Source organism: Phaethon lepturus, unplaced genomic scaffold (genome assembly GCF_000687285.1).
Source record: "Phaethon lepturus isolate BGI_N335 unplaced genomic scaffold, ASM68728v1 scaffold9681, whole genome shotgun sequence".
Taxonomy (NCBI): Eukaryota; Metazoa; Chordata; class Aves; order Phaethontiformes; family Phaethontidae; genus Phaethon; species Phaethon lepturus.
Window position 1 is genome coordinate 46,241 of NW_010515527.1, and position 20,096 is coordinate 66,336.

The following is a 20,096-nucleotide window of genomic DNA, read 5'->3' on the forward strand; positions in this document are numbered from 1 at the left end:
TGTCTTATGGATCTAAGTAAACTAAATACCAGCCCAAATGTTTTTTAAACACATGTGGATTCTAGTGACCACTGCTTCTTTACTTTTTGATTAATTGCATATTAAAATATTCATAGCTTAACTAGTGTCTTACTGACAAAGGATGGAAAATTAACCCACCACCTAGGATTGTCTTTGAAATCCATCCACTACGATGAAAATTATTCTTGTTGTTTTATGGTTATGCATTCATTTTCCTCCTGCTTCTCAGGAACAGAGGAAAATGAGGTCTTCCATAGAAAACCTATTTAAATTTCACTGGGCAAAAAAAGAAATCCAGATCCTAACCCCTCCTCCCCCCTTCAAACTAGGAAATACTGTATTTCAGAAAAGGTGCTCATGAGTATTTAAAACTTTGGGAGTTTTGTCAGGGCTTTTTTTTTTTTTTTTTTTTTTTTTTTTTTTACATACAGAATAGTGTGTGTGGCTTGTGTTCAAGATTACCCCTCTCAAAAAAAATAAAACAATTTGAAAAAATAGCAACAACAAAAAAAACCCCTCAAAATTTAAATTGTCTTCCGAGCATATCTGATCACATTTACATTTAGTGTCCAAAGCAATTTGATTGGTAACATCAGTGCCAGCACTACAACGTCATACAGCGACTTCATGGTATTCTTTGACAGTTTGTCCAAGTCTCTGTTCCACCGAAAACTACAAAAGGTTCTGCAGAGCTTTCCTTAGCAAGCTGAAGCTTACTAGTCATTTGTGGATGCGCATAAAAGCTGCTTATAGCACAGCTATGGCGTAAGCTATTTTCTAAGCAATAAATGGTTCAAGTCATCTATTTTGTCCTGAAATGCTACCTGTAGTTACAGCATTGCTTATAAATGGTCATAGTAAATTCAGCATCAAAGAGAATATTACAGAAAAAGACAGCAGCAGAAGCATTAGCATTATCTAGTATTTATATATGTTATCAACATAACACAGCAGTAAAAGGTTTAAATGCATATTAATGGGTACCGTGTCTAAAAATTACTAAAGTACCTATTTAGTGTATTGGATATTTTTCTCAAGGAGTGCTTGCTGTGTCTAAACAGCATAATTAGATATGTGACTTAGTACAGTTAATTCCTATTGATTAAATAACTTATTTATGTACCAAAGGAAATGGAAGGATACAAAATGTTTTCTCCTTCCCGATCATGATCCTGTATTTAATGCTGACATGATCATCAGAAAGCCTACCATGTGTAATTACTGCCTTCAAATGGATCTTGAAAGGTCTAAACCATAGCATGGTCCATATATGTATAGCAACATGGCACCAGACACGGCATGCAGCTTGCAGGCTAAAGTCAGGGGTTTTGCTGCTTGGTCACTGTACTTATGGCCACTCTGTCATTAAACAGGACTTTTTTTTGAGGCCACACCAAAAAAAAAAAAAAAGAAAGAAAAAAAAGAAAAAGGAAAAACTCTTGAGACATCTGCTTCTTTTCAGAGGCAAGGTGCAAGGTCTGCCACTGCAAGCTTCTAAATTAAATGCTGCGGTGTATGCTTTGCTTCTCTTTCATAACTGCAGAAAGACAATTAAGAATGGCAAGAAACAAATGCCCTAGGCATGCTGTGCTGATGTCATCATCAAGTGGTTATTTTGCACAATGAGAATTAACTGTACTACAGATACCCAGAGAAAATGTACAATATCTTATGCTGATATGAAACAAAACAGACATGATATAGCTTTCTTGTACTTAAAACCTGTACGATCCCTTCCCAAACTTAAGTAAAAAGCAAACCCCCCCTTTTCCTCCTGTTACACAGAATAACGTTTAGGTTCCAACCCCCGCCCCCCCTTCAAATAAAGTGCGCTGTCCATGGCAGACCATAGGAGTAATGCAACAGGAAAAGCCCCTTTTAGTGTACTATTTAAAAAACAAACTGAAGTCGATGCAGCTTTCCTCTGGGTCTTGTGAAAGAGGAGAAGCTTAAGAGAGGGGGGAAAAATCCCCTTCACTGTCACTGCTGTTAATAGACATAGCCTTCGTTATAGGGGTGGGTGTTGCAGCAGCCACCGTCCTGCATGTAGACCATGCTCTCATCGAAGTGGGACAGAGGCACAGTGTCCTCCTCATTGATGTGGCGCTCCATGTCAGTCTTCAGTAAGGGGCGCTGGTTGTCCGGAAAAGCCATGGAGAAAAGCGCTTCGGGGTCGCAAACAAACTTGTAGACGTATCTTTCTCCAGCCACCTTAGGACAACGGAAGAGAGAAAGGGTGCAGCGTAAGGCCTCGTGGTTTTGCAACTCCAAGTTCAACACTCTTGTGAAGAACTCACCTTCGTTACGCAATTAATAATGCAACAGCAGAACGCTCTTGATTTTGCCACACGTGATATCTTGTTGGAAGATGGACTAGGTGTTCTACTTCCAAACATTTGTTTGCGATCATTTCCTATGCTTAACCACAAATGGAATTGTTCTTATTGGAAAAGGTAAACAATTGTCACTACAAGTGGCAAAATAAAACAACTAAGTCCAACACTCTGTGTGCAAAGTGGAAAAAAGAATCACATTGCGTGATAGAGATCTGAATTTCACTTTACACAGATTGATTCATACTTAAGTATAAAAGCACTTAAGTTATAGTGCATGCTGATTGTACAGGCACAGCGTAAGCAAATACGTAGGCTAATATGTACTTAGCAATTGCTCATGCAAAGCTGGGACATTTGGATTTGCTTACGGAGGGGCAATTTGTCCAAAGACCCTAAAATTTTCCCTTATTCAGAAATAGCACTAAATGTCTGTTCTTCATCTTCCTAAAAGCTAAAGAATGATAAAAACAATACAGAATTGTTTTCTTATTAAAAAAAAAAAAAGGCAACATAACCATCATTAGTTTTTAACATATACTAAGTGGCCAGATAGGGTAATCCCAGGGCAAACCTCAAACACTGCTATGCCAGAAAAATAAGCATACAAACTAAGCTTTAAAAATGTTTGTTAAATACATTCTTGTAGAGAATAAAGTAGTAGCTTAAGAGGTAGCAAGCTAGCTGTCAGAAGTACTTGTAAACTTTCCTTATTAAATGGATGTGTGGGTTGGGCAGCATTATCAGCCTTATGGTACTCCCAGCCCCAGCTTTTCGGCTTGTTCCACTCTCTTTGCTACTTACTCTTGCCGCTGTGCTGCCTTTGAACTGGTCCGGCACAACGGCCTCTGCAGCTGAGCTGTAACCCGCGGCGAGGAACTCCTCTGCCTGAAGCACACCCAGCAGAATCAAGCGTTCCTGCTCCCCCCTGACGGGACCCAGTCTCCAGCCCACTTCACGCAGACCGGGCGCACAGCTGCCTGACACACCGGTGGACGAGGCAGTGTGCTGCTGGAGCGCCCCAAGTCGCTACCAGCCCGGATCGTTCTCCAAGTTAACTCCCGGACAGTGCTAAAGGAGAACGCTACAGCGATCCCGTGACCAAAGCAGAAGAACTTGCAACGGGCAACTCCAAACGGAGACCTCACAAAACCTATCGGAAAAGCTGACCAGTAACGTGAGCCGAGGGCTTTGGTTCCATTCATAGAATTGGCAAATGGCAGGTTTAAACACGTTAAGTCATCACAGGTCACAACACTAATGTGAAAAGATATGGAACAAGTTTTACAGCACAAGGTGTTCACTATGATCTTTGGTCACACCTGCCAGTTTTGTAGATGCAGCAGACAGGACTCTCCCACTGATTTATCAGTCAATCTACATAGTACCACATAGCAAGATTTAAAAACATACACGTAAATCGGCAGGCCACGACAGAAGGATGGGTTGAATACTGTCAGCAAGACCAGACTGTTATATATAAATTATTTTTAAATATTTCTCATAATTCAGCCTATTATAAAATATTAAATCCCACTTAAAAATGGTATTATTACAACACTTTTGGTAAAATATTAAAGTATTTGGTATGTTAATAGGTATCATTTTTCTCCCCTACCTTGCACTAACCGAAGTACCCAAGCGCTGGGCAGCTAATTTAGATCTGCAAAACATTATTCATACTGTACTCCACTGTTTGCCTTTCCCAGGTGCCAGGAAGCTGTTTTGGATATTTTTGAATGTTACCTCTTTCCCGATAATCATGATGTGCATTGTGTGAACTAAAACCACAGACATTTTTTACATAGAAAAAAATATCTTTATGCATATACTGGACCTGGTAAGTGAAAAAGCTTAGTGTTTGCCTTAATAGATGGAAAACCTACCTAAACAATACAGCTGCAAGTACTTCTCATAAACTGACTTATGGATTAACATGCAACGCTCGACTGACATCTAATACAAAGTTAGCAACTCACCTTTTGCATGATTCCCTTTTCATAATAATAGCGAAGTGATCGGCTAAGTTTATCATAGTTCATAGCTGGCCTATTTTTCTGAATCCCCCAACGACGTGCCACCTGCCATAAAAATGGATTAGCATCGATTTGTTAAATGCATTTAACAAGCAGATCTTATCATCAGATACTTTATTTGGGGATGGAGGAGGGGGAACCCTGCAGGTGGAGCACATAAACAGAAGAGAAAAGGTTGCCATGACCTGAATTTCCCATGTACTACTATGATTTTTAATTTGACACACAGTCATCCATTAAACTTGAAGCAGACTTAGTTATATGCAAATGTGGTGGAGGATTGGAGTTTTTTTGTTTTTAATAAAGAAAACCAATGAAAAAATAAATCCATATAATCAAATGATAGACAAAAAATATTTATCAAGTTCCACCAGAATCAATTATCCACAGTATCAAACTTAAGAAAAGTTTGATACTGTGGGTAATCAGACTATTCCTGTGTTTTCCTTGCTGTCAGAAGACAAAGTTATATTAAACACACATGCATACACACTTAGTTCAAGAACTAATACAGAATGTACTTGGAATGACAGCGAAGTTGAGATTATTAGGAGATACAAGTCAAAAGCCAACTCCCAGTCTTAAATTAATACTTCAGCAAAGAAAATGAATTATCAGAGGAGACAGGGTAATCGCTTGGAAGAACTATATGGTAGTATGAAGAATGGGACAGAAATTTTGTAGTTGAAATTGTATAATTTCCTGTAAAAAATAATAATAAAAAGGGAGTTGTAAGCAACTTGTGACACCATTCCATAGAGAACAATATGCCTTCTGCTCTGACTTAGGATTTCTACTTGCCTTTACACTTCCTGTTTTATTGCCAACGGTGGTTCTAGACAAAGAGACCTTTTGTTTAAAGAGCTTAACTGCTTATTCCCCACCTGAAATCATAATCGGCTGTTGGTGACATTTCAATTACTGGCTGTACAAATTACTATCATGTCACCAGAGGGAAAAAAAAGTCAGAGCTGATGAACTCTTTAAAGCACATTTTATAAAAACGTTTGAGAGGTGCATATGCATACAGCTCTGGAAAAAGGCGAGAGTAGCCAAGCAGCTTCTCTGCAGACTGCTCTAAGCAACTTTCCCATAGGTGTCCGGAGCCTTTTGATGCAAACCATAGACAACATGCAGCACTGAAAATTGAAAGGGACTAAATAACAACAGCAAAATCCATGACTTTGATCTCCATCTGGACAATAATTTTTAGATTTTCTTTTTAAAGCATTATTTCCTTTCAGTGGTGCAGCTTTTCAGGCTTATGTAAATTATCATGGCTCTGCTAACTTCAGCTATGTTATAGCTGTATTGAAACATACCTCCAATCATGTCAATTTTTTCCAGCTGTAGATTTGGCCTAGATGCATAACCTTGATTCGCCTATTCATCTTTGTAACACATGCCTACATCACTCTCTGTTTACTCCTGCCAAGTTTTTTTCTGCATTAATCAGAGTCCTAAAAGTCCCCAACGTAACAGGCTTGCATAATAAATAAACACACAGCAAAGATAACTACAACAAAATAATGGTTGAGCATATGCTATATTGTGTAACATTCTGACATTCCCAAATAAGCAAGCAGGTCCAGAAGTAGTCTTGGTAAGCGAGTCTTCCTGTCCCTGAACTGCACAGGGTTTATCAAGTTTTGCTCTGTGGAAGGGATTAGGGCTTTTAGCCTTCCACCCCACCTTCCTGCTACAACAGAAATGGACCTACACCCAATTCTTAGGCTCCACAGTTCACAGTTACCTACTTTCTGAATGAACTATGCTGCTCTACAAGTTAATACATATTAATTTTTGTTGTTACTCTTTCTACAAGTGCATAAACCTCCAGAAAGGGATGGGATGGAAAGGTTGCAGACTTGCCAGCAAAGTTTCCGTATCAAATTGACTGAGGCTGTTCTATGGTCAAATCCTCAGATGCAGAATGCCAGGATCTGCCATGGTGACTATCACTAGCGTGAGGGACGCTCGCTCGGGCGAATGAGAACCAGCACACGGGGCCTCGCAGAAAGCCTGCCCCTTAGCCAGACCACATCGGCAAAGAAAGGGACATTAGTCCTTTCGCCTTCCCCAACTACTCTATCATCCCCTTAGGGCTGTTGGCAGACGATGTAACTTAAACGCAAGAAAGCTTTCAGATTGCTTATGCCAGCAGATGGATGGAAAATGGCAGAAATAGCTGGTGGAACGCAGAAGCAGCCCTACACCCCCAAACCTTCCTACTCAGCTCTAACTCAGAGGGAATCCTGATGGAAAATTTGCTGTGGTCTCCTCTATTACCCAACCCTGTCCAAGGGGCAAAAAAGTAAACCAGAATGATATTGTCCTTTGACAACCCTAATCAAATCATCCACATCAGCATCACAATAAAATTCAAGCACACTAGATTTTCCAACAGTTTCCATGGCTGCTTAGAACACAGGATAGATTATTTAATGTTACCTAGTCCAAAAAAGTTTATGTAATAAAATGTTAAATTTATTCCTGTTTATCACACAAGTGAACTAAGTCATGCTTCAGCAAATGTTCATGAATACAAGCAATTTTATCTGCCCCACGAGTCCTTCATGGTTCAGGGGAACTGTGCATGTGCATGAGTGTTTGCAAGCCTCGGATCTAAGCGTGCACTAAACAATCTAATGATACAGATAAGCAGAAGACTCTGAAGAAGACTCTAAACGGGGGTTCACATAAATTGATGGGATTTTACTGCCTAATGATTTCAACCTCCTCCTTTGACATGTGTCAGACTTGGGGTCTTTCACTGTACAGCCTGTAAGTTCCAAGTTCTCACATTTCACACTGAAGAACAGTTGGTGTTGAAAGACTATTCAGGGGTAAGTTTTCAAAGGATTTTGGAATATAGCTCTATCCATGAAGTGGTTCTGAAAAATCTGGGCCCCACAATTAATGTTGAGTATTTCGTAACTCTAGTACTTACAATATTTTCATTATTTTGTGGGACTAGGAAATTAAGTCTATGCTTAACCACACCTCTGCCCTAACTGAAGCACTTCCCTTGCCAGTCCTTTCTGTCACCCTTTTTAAAGTGCAAAATATTGAAGGAAAACAAGGCCTAAGTCCAAAGGAGCACTATTACATTTGCAGGATGCGGCAGCGATTGTCAGGGCACACTGTCTAACCCACCTCCTCCGGCTCAATCAGCTTGAATTCCATGCCTCGGCCAGTCCACGCTATGAAGTGAGAGTTTGATGGGTCATCAAGAAGAGCTACCAAGAACTGCCACAGCTGAAGCGAGCCTCGCCGTTGATACGTGGGTCCCTCACGGTACATACCTGGCTCCTGTTTGACGTCACCTGCACAGAAAAGCAACAACATTAGATTAGCAATGCGTAAGAAGCATCAATACTTGATTTGTCAGATAAACTGGCAAAGCAGTCATTAGGGTTAATGAAACAGAGGGAAAGAATTCTTACCACCCAGCCATCCACAAATGCAACATTCCCCTGTCTGCTGTTAATTGTAAACACTCTTACAGTAACATATTCATATAACAAAACGTACCTAAATTCAGTCACGGCTTATGGAAGTCTCCCCAAGCCTATCCCCATTTACTTCTTATACATGCAAATCTCGCTTGCGAACGGTTTTGCACTATCCTCTATCTGAAAGAGCATGAACTATTTTTTTAAGCAACTCTGAATCTGAAGAACTGCATTTGTGTACTATGCTTTGCACAAGTCCCAGTTTTGGAAATGTAATGTATGCCTCATAAAGCTGCAAAACCCTATTGAGTGAAACTTCTTTTGCATGCAAATGCTTCTAAGGAAAATTTGACAAAGTATTTGACTTGGACTTAAACAGCATGTGCTTTATGTATAGGTATGCAAATCCTGTAGATATGCGAGTTCCTCTGTGGCATATTGGACTTACATATAAGCACATATTACTTTTACTCATATCTACATATTAGATTAGTATTCTCCCTGAAAAGCAGTAAGTTAATTTTTCTAAAATTTCAAATCCAGAAGAACCTTTTAAAAAACAGTAATAATATTCTGCTAGCTGTTCCACAAACTGACAGTGAAAGATCATCCAGCTACATCCATACTGTGTCTCTGTTGTTTTTAAATCGTATGCATTCTAAACAACTCATGCAAACAACAACAGCTGAAAGGTCTGATGCTGAAGCAGACAGTATTTTTTTCTGCACACAATGACAGCAATCCTTGATACGCTGGTAAAATTCCTCCATTCAACTACCAGAACAGCAATACTCTCCAATAAGCTGTGCGACCTGTTTAATACAGAAAGCCAGGACTTCACATTGAACCACAACATTAGGATACTCTGATGGCCATTACAGAATGGCTCCGTGTAGTAAAAGTAAGAATAATATTAAAAATGGAGCACTTCCTTTTGTAATCAGGAAAGAAAACTGAGTCAATAGCTATGGAAAACAAATAAATCAACACAAGGCTTTTGGTTTATGTGAGGTTCAAGTTCCAGTCCTGAAAGGCCCTTTTTTTCCCTCAAGGACAGGATTATTTTTTTTTAATGATAGCTGAGCAATGCACAAGTCTCGAGTGCAGTATTACAGAGGGTCAGATTATTCGCCTGTGCTGATCTCCGATTTCAAACAAAGCGGCTGAGAATCTACTTCTGAAACGTCAAGACTAGCCCTGGGCTTACCCCACTTTTGTTTTATGGGCCAAAACATGATGACACATCCGCTATTTTTTCCTCGAAAGTCATAATGCTGCAATACACCTATCTGTATCACATCAAATCTTCTAGTGTACAAGGTGTTCTCTCAATAGACAATCATAGAAGCTAGTAGCAGGCTGCTTGCTTTGAAAGCACGCAAGTATTTCCAAACATTTCTTTCTTTTACTTTATTTGTATTTCTTTTCCATTTTCATTCCCTCCCCTATACAAAACCCAAACAAAGAGGATTTTCACGAAAGACACAGACAAACACTACTCCTGAAGAGTTTTAACTTCATGTAGTACAGAGTCTGATCCCATTCCCATAAATGTGAATATGAATTTGCCACTGATACTGAAAACAAATCAGGTCCACAATCATTTCTGGGGACAAAAAAAGGCCTGACACAATGTGCTTCGGAAAGGGGCGGGGGGGCGGGGGGAGGCAGTCTATGTTCCACAGCCAGGGTATAAAGTAGACTTTCAACGCATCACCCATTCAGTGAACGTGTCAATACAGTGACAGTGCAATGCTGGATTAAGCAATCTTCAGTTAGGCCTAGCATTATTTAAAATCCTCTATTTATTTCTTGCTATTCCTTACTAACCCTGGAGTGCACATGGTGCCTCCGTTGGAGGAATGTGCCATTCTTTGGGTTATTTTCATTTCAGAGCCTCCCGTTCTTCAGCAAACACAACAAATGCTGCTAGACATGCAACAATTTTGTAATCCATGTAAGTGATTCTCAAGGGAAAACAAACAAAGTAAAGCAGGAGAGAAACCCCAGGAGTTGTCCAGCTCTACTTTTAGCTATGGTCAGAGAGCTGTTCACAAGTTTATCAGTAAGTAGATAGATTAGATAATCTTTCCTGCTAAAATAAATAAAGCTGGACATACATACACTAACACAAAGAAGCCACTCTAGCAAATAGTCTCCAACTGGTCTCCAAATTAGTTCCCAAAGCTGCAGACTAACAGAGTCACTGGCAAGAAACACTGAGTCCATCTACTTTGTCTATAATGAAATAAATCAGAAATCAACTGAGTTACACCAGGCGACTGATTTTACATCAGAGTAACTGAGGATAATTTGAGCAATTCATTTTAATTGACCTCGGAATCCCTCTCGAAAAAAAAATCTGTTGTAATGGGTAGTGTTGTGAAAAGATCATTGATTTGTTATCAATCCCACCGAAAAATAAACTACTAGTACAATGTTTAACATGGTGCAAATACAGTGACACAAATGCAAAAACGTCCTATATACTCACTCACCACTATTCATCACTTCACAGACAGAGACACAAGAGGCCTAACCCTCAGTAAAACCAAAGCTGCTGCTTTCACTGCCATTTTGTTAATTATAAGAACAGCTTTCATTAAAATCTCAAACAACAAGCGGTATGTGATCATCAGTGCAATGGAAATCCTCCTATTACTTCTCAACAGTACAGGAACCGAGCTCCTCGGCCGCAACTCTTGATACAGCATCTTTTGCTGGCAGAGGCCGAACAACATCCTATTGAAAAGGAGACTTTGGTTTCAAGAGACAAAGGTCAGCTTTGGTTGGGCGCACCGCAAATGGTGTGTTAAGGAATCCTAAATTGGAACGTTACCAAGCGTTTTTGATCAGCAACAGAGAGAAGTCCCTCATCTCTTCCTTTTTCATCTCCCCACACAAGAAAAAGAAAGCGAGATGTGTCATACATACCGTCAAACTTCTCTGGAACAACGCAAGTGTCATCATAAAATTGCCTAGGTCCCTTTTCATACATGCAGCCTGTAAGTTAACAAGAGAGAGGTGTTTATATAATAGATGCATGGAGAAAGAAGAGATCATAGGCTTAATGCCAGAGGGAACACTAAGTCATAGAGGAATCAGATTATTAATATCCCACATCCTTTACACACCGCCCAATCGCAACATTTTGGCCTCAGTACAGGGGTGTTTAATTAATGTGTGCATTCCCAAAAGACTGTTAATCTCCACCTGCAAAAATGAAAAAGCACCCATTTTTCTCTATGATTTATCCCAAAATGTTTGTCTCATTTCCTGTTTGAACTAGCACAGCTTTGACTTTCAACCATTAGTTCCCGTGGGCCTTCTCCCTGCGAGACCAAGAAAGTCCTATTCGGTATTTCCTCCCCACACTCACAGAAGTCACCCCGCTTGATACTTCTCCCAATTAAGATCATTCTGTAAAATTTTATTTTTATCGTTAAAATACACTCTCTACAATCCTGCATTCTTTCTAGCACTCTTTTCTGCACACACTCCTACTGTTGAGTATTATTTTAATGTTTTGCTTAACCAGAACCATATTGCATGCCAGTATCGGCCTCACCGGTGCTACTTAGTGAGATAAAACATCTCCTCTCCTGCTTCCCTATGGCCCTCCTTTTGACTGTGCAAATATTACAGAAGGCCTTTTTGCCATACAGTTGCTATGTTTGGTTGGGCTGGTTTTTGCACTGTGAAGCTGAGGAGGAGGCGGCCCATCAATTAATTTTTTCCAATATACCATTTCCCGGTTCCATAGGCCTGGTCTACATTCAGCATATTAAAAAAACGTTTTATTTAATGTGCCCAGATTACCAAACAATTCAAATTGCTTTGTGCAACTACCCTGTCCTGCCCGTTATTTACCACTCTGCCTAGCTTTGTGTCATAAAGTTATCTATTAACTTTGTTCCGTATCTTTACTGAAAATGTTGAATAGCAACACTCCTGATATCAATTCCCACAGAACTGTAACAGAAACAATCCATTCAGAAATGATTGCCCAGTGACAGCCACTTTTAGATCTGTCAGTTGGCCAGGTCTTAATGTATTTAATGTGTACTTTATTGATACTGCTTTGTGCTAACTTCTTAATCAGAATGTAATGCAGTGGCAAACTGAATGCCATAAAAAGTCTAACTATATAATACAAGTTTCTTTATCAATCAAACTTTGAATCTCAACAAAGATTAGAATCAGATTTGACATGACCTTTATTCCATAAAATGGAAAAAATATTGACTGATTTCCAAATACAGAAAACAAATATTTATTGAACATCGCTGCTTTTTCTACGTCATTCGTAACAATTTTACCACCTCCAAGTACCTATGAGTGCATAACATGGCTAAGATTGTTTTTCCACTATCTAGGCTGTGATTAAAACCCAAAGCTGTTGACCTTAGCCCTGCAGTGGATTTTTCCCTGATTTCTCTCACCTCCCTTATCAAGCTTCTATACTTCATATAATTTCATATACCAAGACTGTTATACATTTTCATCTCTTGTTTCACCCTCCTTATTAAATACTACCTTTTATTTCTATTTTCTACCTTCATTCTACCCCAGAAGCAGCTGGGCTTTTAGCCAGACTTGTTATCTTTCCACTAGTGAATGAAGTCTTACTAGAGGACTTCGATTCATATATCTGTCTGAATTCTCATCAATCTCAAAATTTCCCTCATGCTTGTGAAATTTGCCCCTTGGAAGAAAAACAAATAAACCCTAAACAAACAGACAAAAAAATCATATACTGACAGGAAAGATACACCAAAGCAGGGGAGTGCAGGGTACAACCTCTCTTTCAGTGGTCATTTTTAATTAGTTCTGTTGCCCTTCTTATTTTTAATATATATAAAGTGCTTTTATTCAGAATTATTAATTTTGATAATGAACTAAGCTCTGCCCTACTGAAGTCACTGAGAGTTTTGGTATATATCATATGGCGCACAATTTGGGCCTAAGGAGCACCAAAACACTGCAAAAAATATAACAAAAGGAAAAGGCAAAAACCTTCACTAAATTTAAAGTATAGAATAGATTACTTAACAGTTAACTGAGCCTGTCACACCAATAGCCTGGAAAGTATCACTTGAGCGGAACGGGTGAAATGGACAAATTTTTAAGTGTCTCTGCCTTTCAACTGCTAGAGGCTCGAAAAGCAGAATGAGTAAATTCATAATAAAATTGCTTCTACCCTCATATCCTGTGGCACTATAGGAAGCTACAAGAAAATCAGTGCCTCAGAAACTCAAGACTTGGAAGGGAAAGAAAGACGATGCAAGTCTTCCCAGCAGCAGAATTAAACCAGTGAACCCCAAATTCCTTCAGGCTTTTTAATTTTTTACTTTTCTCTTGTACAAAAGCAATACATAATAGAAAACTTAACTTCTGTTCTGTTTGGGTGAGCCAGGAAGCCTTCTTGCCTCATGTAAATGGAATGGCAGCTAGGCACTTCTGAAAGGAGAAGACGACAATGCTAGTCAAAAGACTGTCCGGAGTTAAAAGCGTGCAGGTTATCAATGAGACAGGCTGCAGGCAGAAGAGCAACAAAAAGGATGCAAGTTACAGCGAGGGGGAACCTGTCAACACACAGTCAGCATTTCAGAGCAGCACGCACGAGGCATGGCAGAGGAGAAAATCATAATGGGAGATCATAATCGTAATCATAGATCCCACCTAACATAGGCACTTGAACTCAAATTCGTACTGTAATCAACTTTGCTAAAAGCTGACTCCCATGACAATTACAATTTAGACTATTCACAGACCAAAAAGTCCACACAAGACTTTACTAGTATTTTAAACCCTGTGCTTGTACATCAATCTTTGTAACTAATTCAACCTAACATTTTTAATCACTTACACAGAAAAGCCTGCCCACCACACTGGAGACAAACTCTACATTAATACAAGTAATGCCAGTGTGAATTTAGAGTAGGATATCGCTTTTTAGACTCTGGTTAAGGATTTGAAGGGTTAATGAAATTTTCTGCAATTGCTAAACATTTAATCTAGGAATTCAGATTCATCAATTTTACATCCTTAAACATGTACATCCTTAAACAAAAAAAGACATACATGCCCCTCCTCCAAATTAGTGCACACATTCTAAGTAATACAGACATTTATTTGCCATTCCCATCTCTACTCAAATCTGCAAGAAGAATGAGAGAAACCAAACAGAAATAGTGAAAACGGTGTTCTTTAAATGTCTTTCTATTTTTTCCCCGTCTTGCACAGTTTGCAAGTAGCCACATCCTGTGCACAGGGACTTGCAAACAGAAATACACCGTAAATGTTTGCCCTTCTAGACCATGTTTAACCCACTTCTTGGATATCAAAAGTCCTGCTTAACAAGTCTATTTGATCTTGTGATAAACTCCTACCCTAAGCTATGCAATCTGTTACCAGTAACTTGTAACTCTTTAAGAGATGCAAACAGAGGTCGAAAGAGCAGACATTATTTTTCCAACACTGCCTACAGACTCTTTCAGACTGTGATTCCAAATTTCACTGTTCACTGACTAGTGATGAGTATCAAAGATTTGGCAGGATAAGAAAATGAGGTTTTACACTGACTTCACAAAACAAGCGAAACACAGGGCAGTAATAATAAGTTTCCTCTAACAGTTCACGGTGTCTCTTGCACATCTGTGTCGAACTCTTCATTACCTCCTCTCTCGATGAAACGCTCAGTGCCTGCCTGCTCAGGCCTCGAGAATCTCTAACGTCTCAGGCAGCTATTCTGAGCAACCACAGGAACTGGTGATTCAGTGATCACACGAGTCAAGTATGGCTCTGTAGACTAGAACTCAAGGCTACAAGTAGTGGTTCACCTGCAAGGAATCACTCATGTTACCAAGATTGAATTTTAAGGAGAATGGAAAAATCTGCGTAAAAAAAAGAGGAAGTTGGAAAACTGAAACAGATGTTATTTTCTATTTTAGGTAAAAATTCACTAGTATTGGCAGCAAAACCCTTTTTGACTCATGAACTCCACTCCTGCAAAGTGATACAGCAGAGTATACGGATTCAAGAATTATGTACGCATCCAAGAAGTTATGTTCTTAGCCAATTTGAGGTTTCATCTCCCATGCTCCTAAGTCAATTATAATTAACATCTGGAGTCTTTTTAAGGCGAGCATTGTTTGTACCAACATTACTTAATCTTCTGGTTAGCTTGTGCTTAAACAGTCCACAGAGGACTGAAAAATACAGCAAGGAAGAGTTTATTTCTCGTAAAGTAACTAGAGTCTTGTTATCCTAAAGTGCTATCAGTTAATTTATGACTATCAGAGTGGGTCAGACTCTAATCAAATTGTAGAAACATTTCCAAAGTGATTATTCAATCAAATGACTAACATGGTTAATTAGGAGCCATAAACATTGCTCTGAAGTTCATCAAAGTAATGACTTGCCCAGAAAAATTACTGCTAATTAAATTGCCTGCTGCTTTCATTTCTACCTTATCTAATAAAAAGTCCAACCAATGAAATTTAGCATTGCAGTTTTAAATTGTACTAAATGCTTGACTAAGACCCAGAAGTATTTTTACTAGCTAAGCGGAGCTACTTCAAAAGAAAACATTTTAATGCAGAAATTACAGAGCAATTATATGTTTTCTTCTCCTTAAAGCATTGTTTCAAGACAACAAATGAGACAGAATTAGGCATGAAATACTTCCAGGGCAGGATCCAAGTGTTTGAGGTGACTGATTCTATCACCTCTTAGCAATTTTCAGTCTTTGAAGAAAAATGTGCCTGGATTTAGGATACACGACAAGCTTATTTCAGATTTTTAATGAAGTAATTCACATTGTGAAGTTACATCATCTCAAGAACAGCAAAGATCCTTTAAAAAAACCAAACTAACTAAAAATATGGAGACATAAAAAATTGAATTTATCTTAGAGTTCATTCTTCATTGCTCCTCTTACTAACAGCAACATAGCAGTCATCTTAAAACAATTAATATGGCCTTTATATCATGTTGGTTTGAAACCATTTTTTCCCCAGTAGGTGTTATTTTAAAATTGCATGTAATGTAGACAGTGCAGAAATTGCTTCTCATCTGGGAATGTCACAGAGAAAAATACTGGAAATAAGCTCTGCTGTGCCTTAATCAAAATACATCAAAGCTAAAAAAGCCCAAACGGACTTCCTCAGGACAAGAAAAATCTGCTACTGAATTTAACAGGCACAGGTTCTAGGTTTCATTATAGAGTAAGACACTTGAGTGGTCCCTTGGTAAGGAAGTATTTCCTATTAATTACCGTATCAGAATTTAAAGGGTTAGGTTGTCTCAGCCCTGTATAATTCAAAGTGGGTAAGGAATCCTTAAATTCTCTTTTCCAATTGTTTTTCAGAGATAAGGAGCAGGTTTCAGATCCACAACCAGAGAAACAGAATTTCCCCTGCACAGAAACAAACAGCATTTCAGCCCATGTCCCCAGTCAGGAGAGAGTTGGGGAAGACGAAGCTTCATGCAGACAACGGGATGAAGTGACTGTCTTCTCCTGAATGAAGCAAGAACTGGACACCTGAAGCAGGATTTATTCTTCAGCGGTTCCTGTGGTTCTGACCTTACATAGCCTTCCTGAGGACACGTTATTACATTACACTCTCACTCTGAATTACTTTTTAGTTCATTTTATCAACACCATCTGAACATTTGGAGGCCCACGGCACTGCCTGTGTGCATGTGACAAAGTAAAGTGCAATACAGAGGTACCGCACAACGTACGTGCATGTGCAGAGAGATGGGGGACCAAGGCTTAGAAGGTGCATACAATCTGCAACAGGGTGGGTGAAGAAGTTGAGCTACCTGCCTGGCCTTGGTCTCTGCATGGCAGTTCAGGTGAATGGTGTGGTGTACTGGTGAGCGGCTGCCTTACGCACCAAGCCTGCTTACAAGTCATAGAATAATGGAATCATAGAATCATTTTGGTTGAAGAAGACCTTTAAGATCATCGAGTCCAACTGTTAACCTAGCACTGCCAAGTCCACAACTAATCCATGTCCCTAAGCACCACATCTACATCTCTCTTAAATATCTCCAGGGAAAGTGACCCAACCACTTCCCTAGGCAGCCTGTTCCAATGCTTGACAACCCTTTCCCTGAAGAAATTTTTCCTAATATCCAATCTAAACCTCCCCTGGCACAACTTGAAGCCGTTTCCTCTTGTCCTATTGCTTGTTATTTTGGAAGAGACCAACACCCACTTCGCTACAACCTCCTTTCAGGTAGCTGTAGAGAGTGATAAGGTCTCCCCTCAGCCTCCTTTTCTCCAGACTGAATAACCCCAGATCCCTCAGCTGCTCACTGTAAGATTTGTTCTCTAGACCCCACCACCAGGGTGCTGGACACACTCCAGCACCTCAATGTCTTTCTTGTAGTGAGGGGCCCAAACCCAAACACAGTATTTGAGGTGCAGCCTCACCAGTGCCAAGTAGAGGGGCACAATCACTTCCCTACTCCTGCTGGCCACACTATTTCTGATACCAGCCAGGATGAGGTTGGCCTTCTTGGCCACCTGGGCACACTGCTGGCTGTCGACCAACACCCCCAGGTCCTTTTCCACCAGGCAGATTTCCAGCCTCCACTCCCCAAGCCTGTACCATTGGCCTGGCGTTGTTGTGACCCAAATGCAAGACCCAGCACTTAGTCTTGTTGGATCACATACAGTCGGCCTTGGCCCATCAATCCAGACACTTGAACTCATCTTGAAGTCACTCAAGCTCATCGAACACCTCAACTCATACATTAAACTTGTCTCCCTCCCTACAGGCATAAAATAAAGTGATGACACTAAAACTGGAACCTTCTTACTGTTTGCCCACCTACTTCTCTGATTTATACTTTATTGCCAACTAAGTCATGTTAAGAACAGAAGCAATTCCCAGTGGATACAGTCAGTCCTGTAATTTAACGTACACCATATACTCCTCAGTTGTCCTTTCGGTCTGAAAAGTAATTGCATAGGCTTTGGCTCCTATTTCAGCAATTCAGAGTTGGTATATCTCTACAAACAGACTTAACGTGCTGTGCCAATTGTCTTCCCATAGGCAAGAAACATACTGCATGCAGATCCTTTCCCTTTGTGCTACTGGGCACAGAAGGGCATGCACAAGCCCCTCGGGTAGCTGGGACCAGCCTAGCTCCCAGGTGCCCCTCACATGTGTCAGCCTGACCCTGTGCTAGACACGCTGCGAGTACGCCAGTCCTCCCTTCAGTGCCTTGCAGGGCTTCGCCAAGTACTTCCTCGTGCAGCGCAAGCATTTCTCTGGTATATGCAGAGGTGTTTGCTGCAGTGCTAGAGATTTTTACCAAGTGCAGAGACAAAGCTAGCCTTCTGAAAATAAAACGATCGAGCTAGAACACATCATACTTTTGGCCTCATACTTACTAAGGTCACGATCACGCTGCAAGTAACTGTTCACGGATTTCCAAGAGCACGGACAAACTGTTTACAAAGGAGCGCTTCATCCACCGCTGAAACACATTTAGCCTCATGGTGGAAAGCAGCTGTTTACCACCACTGAGCAGCTCTGACCAGCTCAAGGGTGAAGAGCAATACTGAAATCATGGGAAAACGGACAGGGCTTTTTAGGTAAGAAAGGCAATTCTTCGGACTAAATCGCAACAAGTGGCTAAGGTGGCACCAGGCATAACTAAGAAAAATCCCTGATCTTTGTTTTGCAGGGAGAAGTACCAAATGATGCTTTTTGATCATGAAACCTATGATTTTGTAAACCTGCAGAACACATTTAGATTAAAAAATTGTATGTCTCTCCAAAAAGAGACATTCCGGTAGAAATACTATAACTAATGACAATCTCCCTATACAGGAATTGATTGAGTACATTTCACAACTCAAATACTGGTTGATTAGGTTTTAGTTCAACCACTTTTAAAAGCACTACCCTTTCAGAAGCTATGTAATTACAACAGAGTCCTACAAATTGATAAAATCCTGGCATTACGAAAGTCAGCATTATTTTTTTCATCAGCAGGTTCAGCGTGAAAAATGTAGGTGCGCTGGAGTTACATGGGTGAAAATAAGAGTCACTATCTTCTCTAAAAATTAACCTAAAAATTAAGTATTCTTTTCCCTGATTATTATGCAGTTTAAAAACATTCAGAATGGAAGGTTTTGCTTTTCATTTTGTCTGTCAATACCCTTTGTACCAGCAATTAGGAAAAAAAAAAACAAAAGTATCTGGAGGTATGTTCACTCATAGATACACATACATTCCTTTACCAGCTAATTAAAAATTTGTTAAGTTTAATTTCTTATATCTCACTTGACAAAAACCTACTGGAGACTAGATTTGGCCGCACCAGCTCGTGTCTAAGTGGAATTATTACACACATAGAGAAAGAAAACCTTAAGCAAACAGCTTCCTTTCCACAACTTTGGTTTTTAGATCTATGACAACATCTAATGCATTTTCTGAGACCAGATGTCAACAGCCTGTCTAGGCGATGTGTAACTTTTTATACAGCAGTACAGGAAAACAAAGGCTCATACATTCAGCTCTGAATTGAAATTCCACATGGAGCTGATCTTTTGAGCACACTTTAAAATCATGTATTTGCTTTTATTAACCTCAGTAACTGTAAAATGTATTTTAAACATCACATCCCCTTGAATTCAACAAAAGACGGCAGTATTTTCTCTCTCCCTCGTTCCTTTTGTTGGTAATCTTACTGCAAAAATGTCTGTGTTGCTTTTTCCCCCCCGCCCCGTCCCCTGCCTGTAAAATCGAAGTTGGACAAACACTGCACGGCTGAAGTGACATATTTGAATGGAATTCAGACCAACCAGTTCCTGTTTATGTTTCTGATTTGAGAATGTAGCCCTCTCATTCACTATACATTAGAAACACACCAAGGCCATAAATGGTGTCAGGTTACAGGCAGGCAGGGCCAAGGAGCATTAATCATTACTTTAAGGCAACTGGCAAAAGCAGCAGCTGAGGGAACACTACACCCTTCAGCTCCGCATAAATGGACATTCCAGGGTTTGGCGTGTGTGGGTTGGTTTGTTGGTTCTTCCCCCCCACCCCCCCGCCCCCTTCAGCATCCATTTTATGAATGAAACTTCAGGCTGCACAGAGTCCATTCATATAAAAGCTATGCTCACAGGGCTCGGTCTCTCGGGATCAATCAGTCTTGGGTAAGGCTGATGTGATTGGTTTAAGGCAGGCTTCAGCCTTCCATTACTGATTTAAAATGCAGCCTGT

The 20,096-nt window shown here is 40.0% G+C and overlaps 1 protein-coding gene across 1 annotated transcript in view; it reads right to left on the reverse strand.

The window, feature by feature from the left end:
- Positions 1–531: 531 nt before the first annotated feature.
- Positions 532–20,096, reverse strand: part of ETV1 (ets variant 1) — a 31,668-nt gene continuing 12,103 nt past the window's right edge. Inside the window, exons 4-9 of the mRNA XM_010295797.1 lie at positions 13,238–13,305; positions 11,187–11,196; positions 10,780–10,848; positions 7,547–7,716; positions 4,334–4,435; positions 532–2,232 (exon numbers count right to left, since the gene is read on the reverse strand). Coding sequence (XP_010294099.1) covers positions 2,011–2,232; positions 4,334–4,435; positions 7,547–7,716; positions 10,780–10,848; positions 11,187–11,196; positions 13,238–13,305 — 641 coding nt within the window. The 3' untranslated portion in view covers positions 532–2,010. The remainder of the gene's footprint in view (positions 2,233–4,333; positions 4,436–7,546; positions 7,717–10,779; positions 10,849–11,186; positions 11,197–13,237; positions 13,306–20,096) is intronic.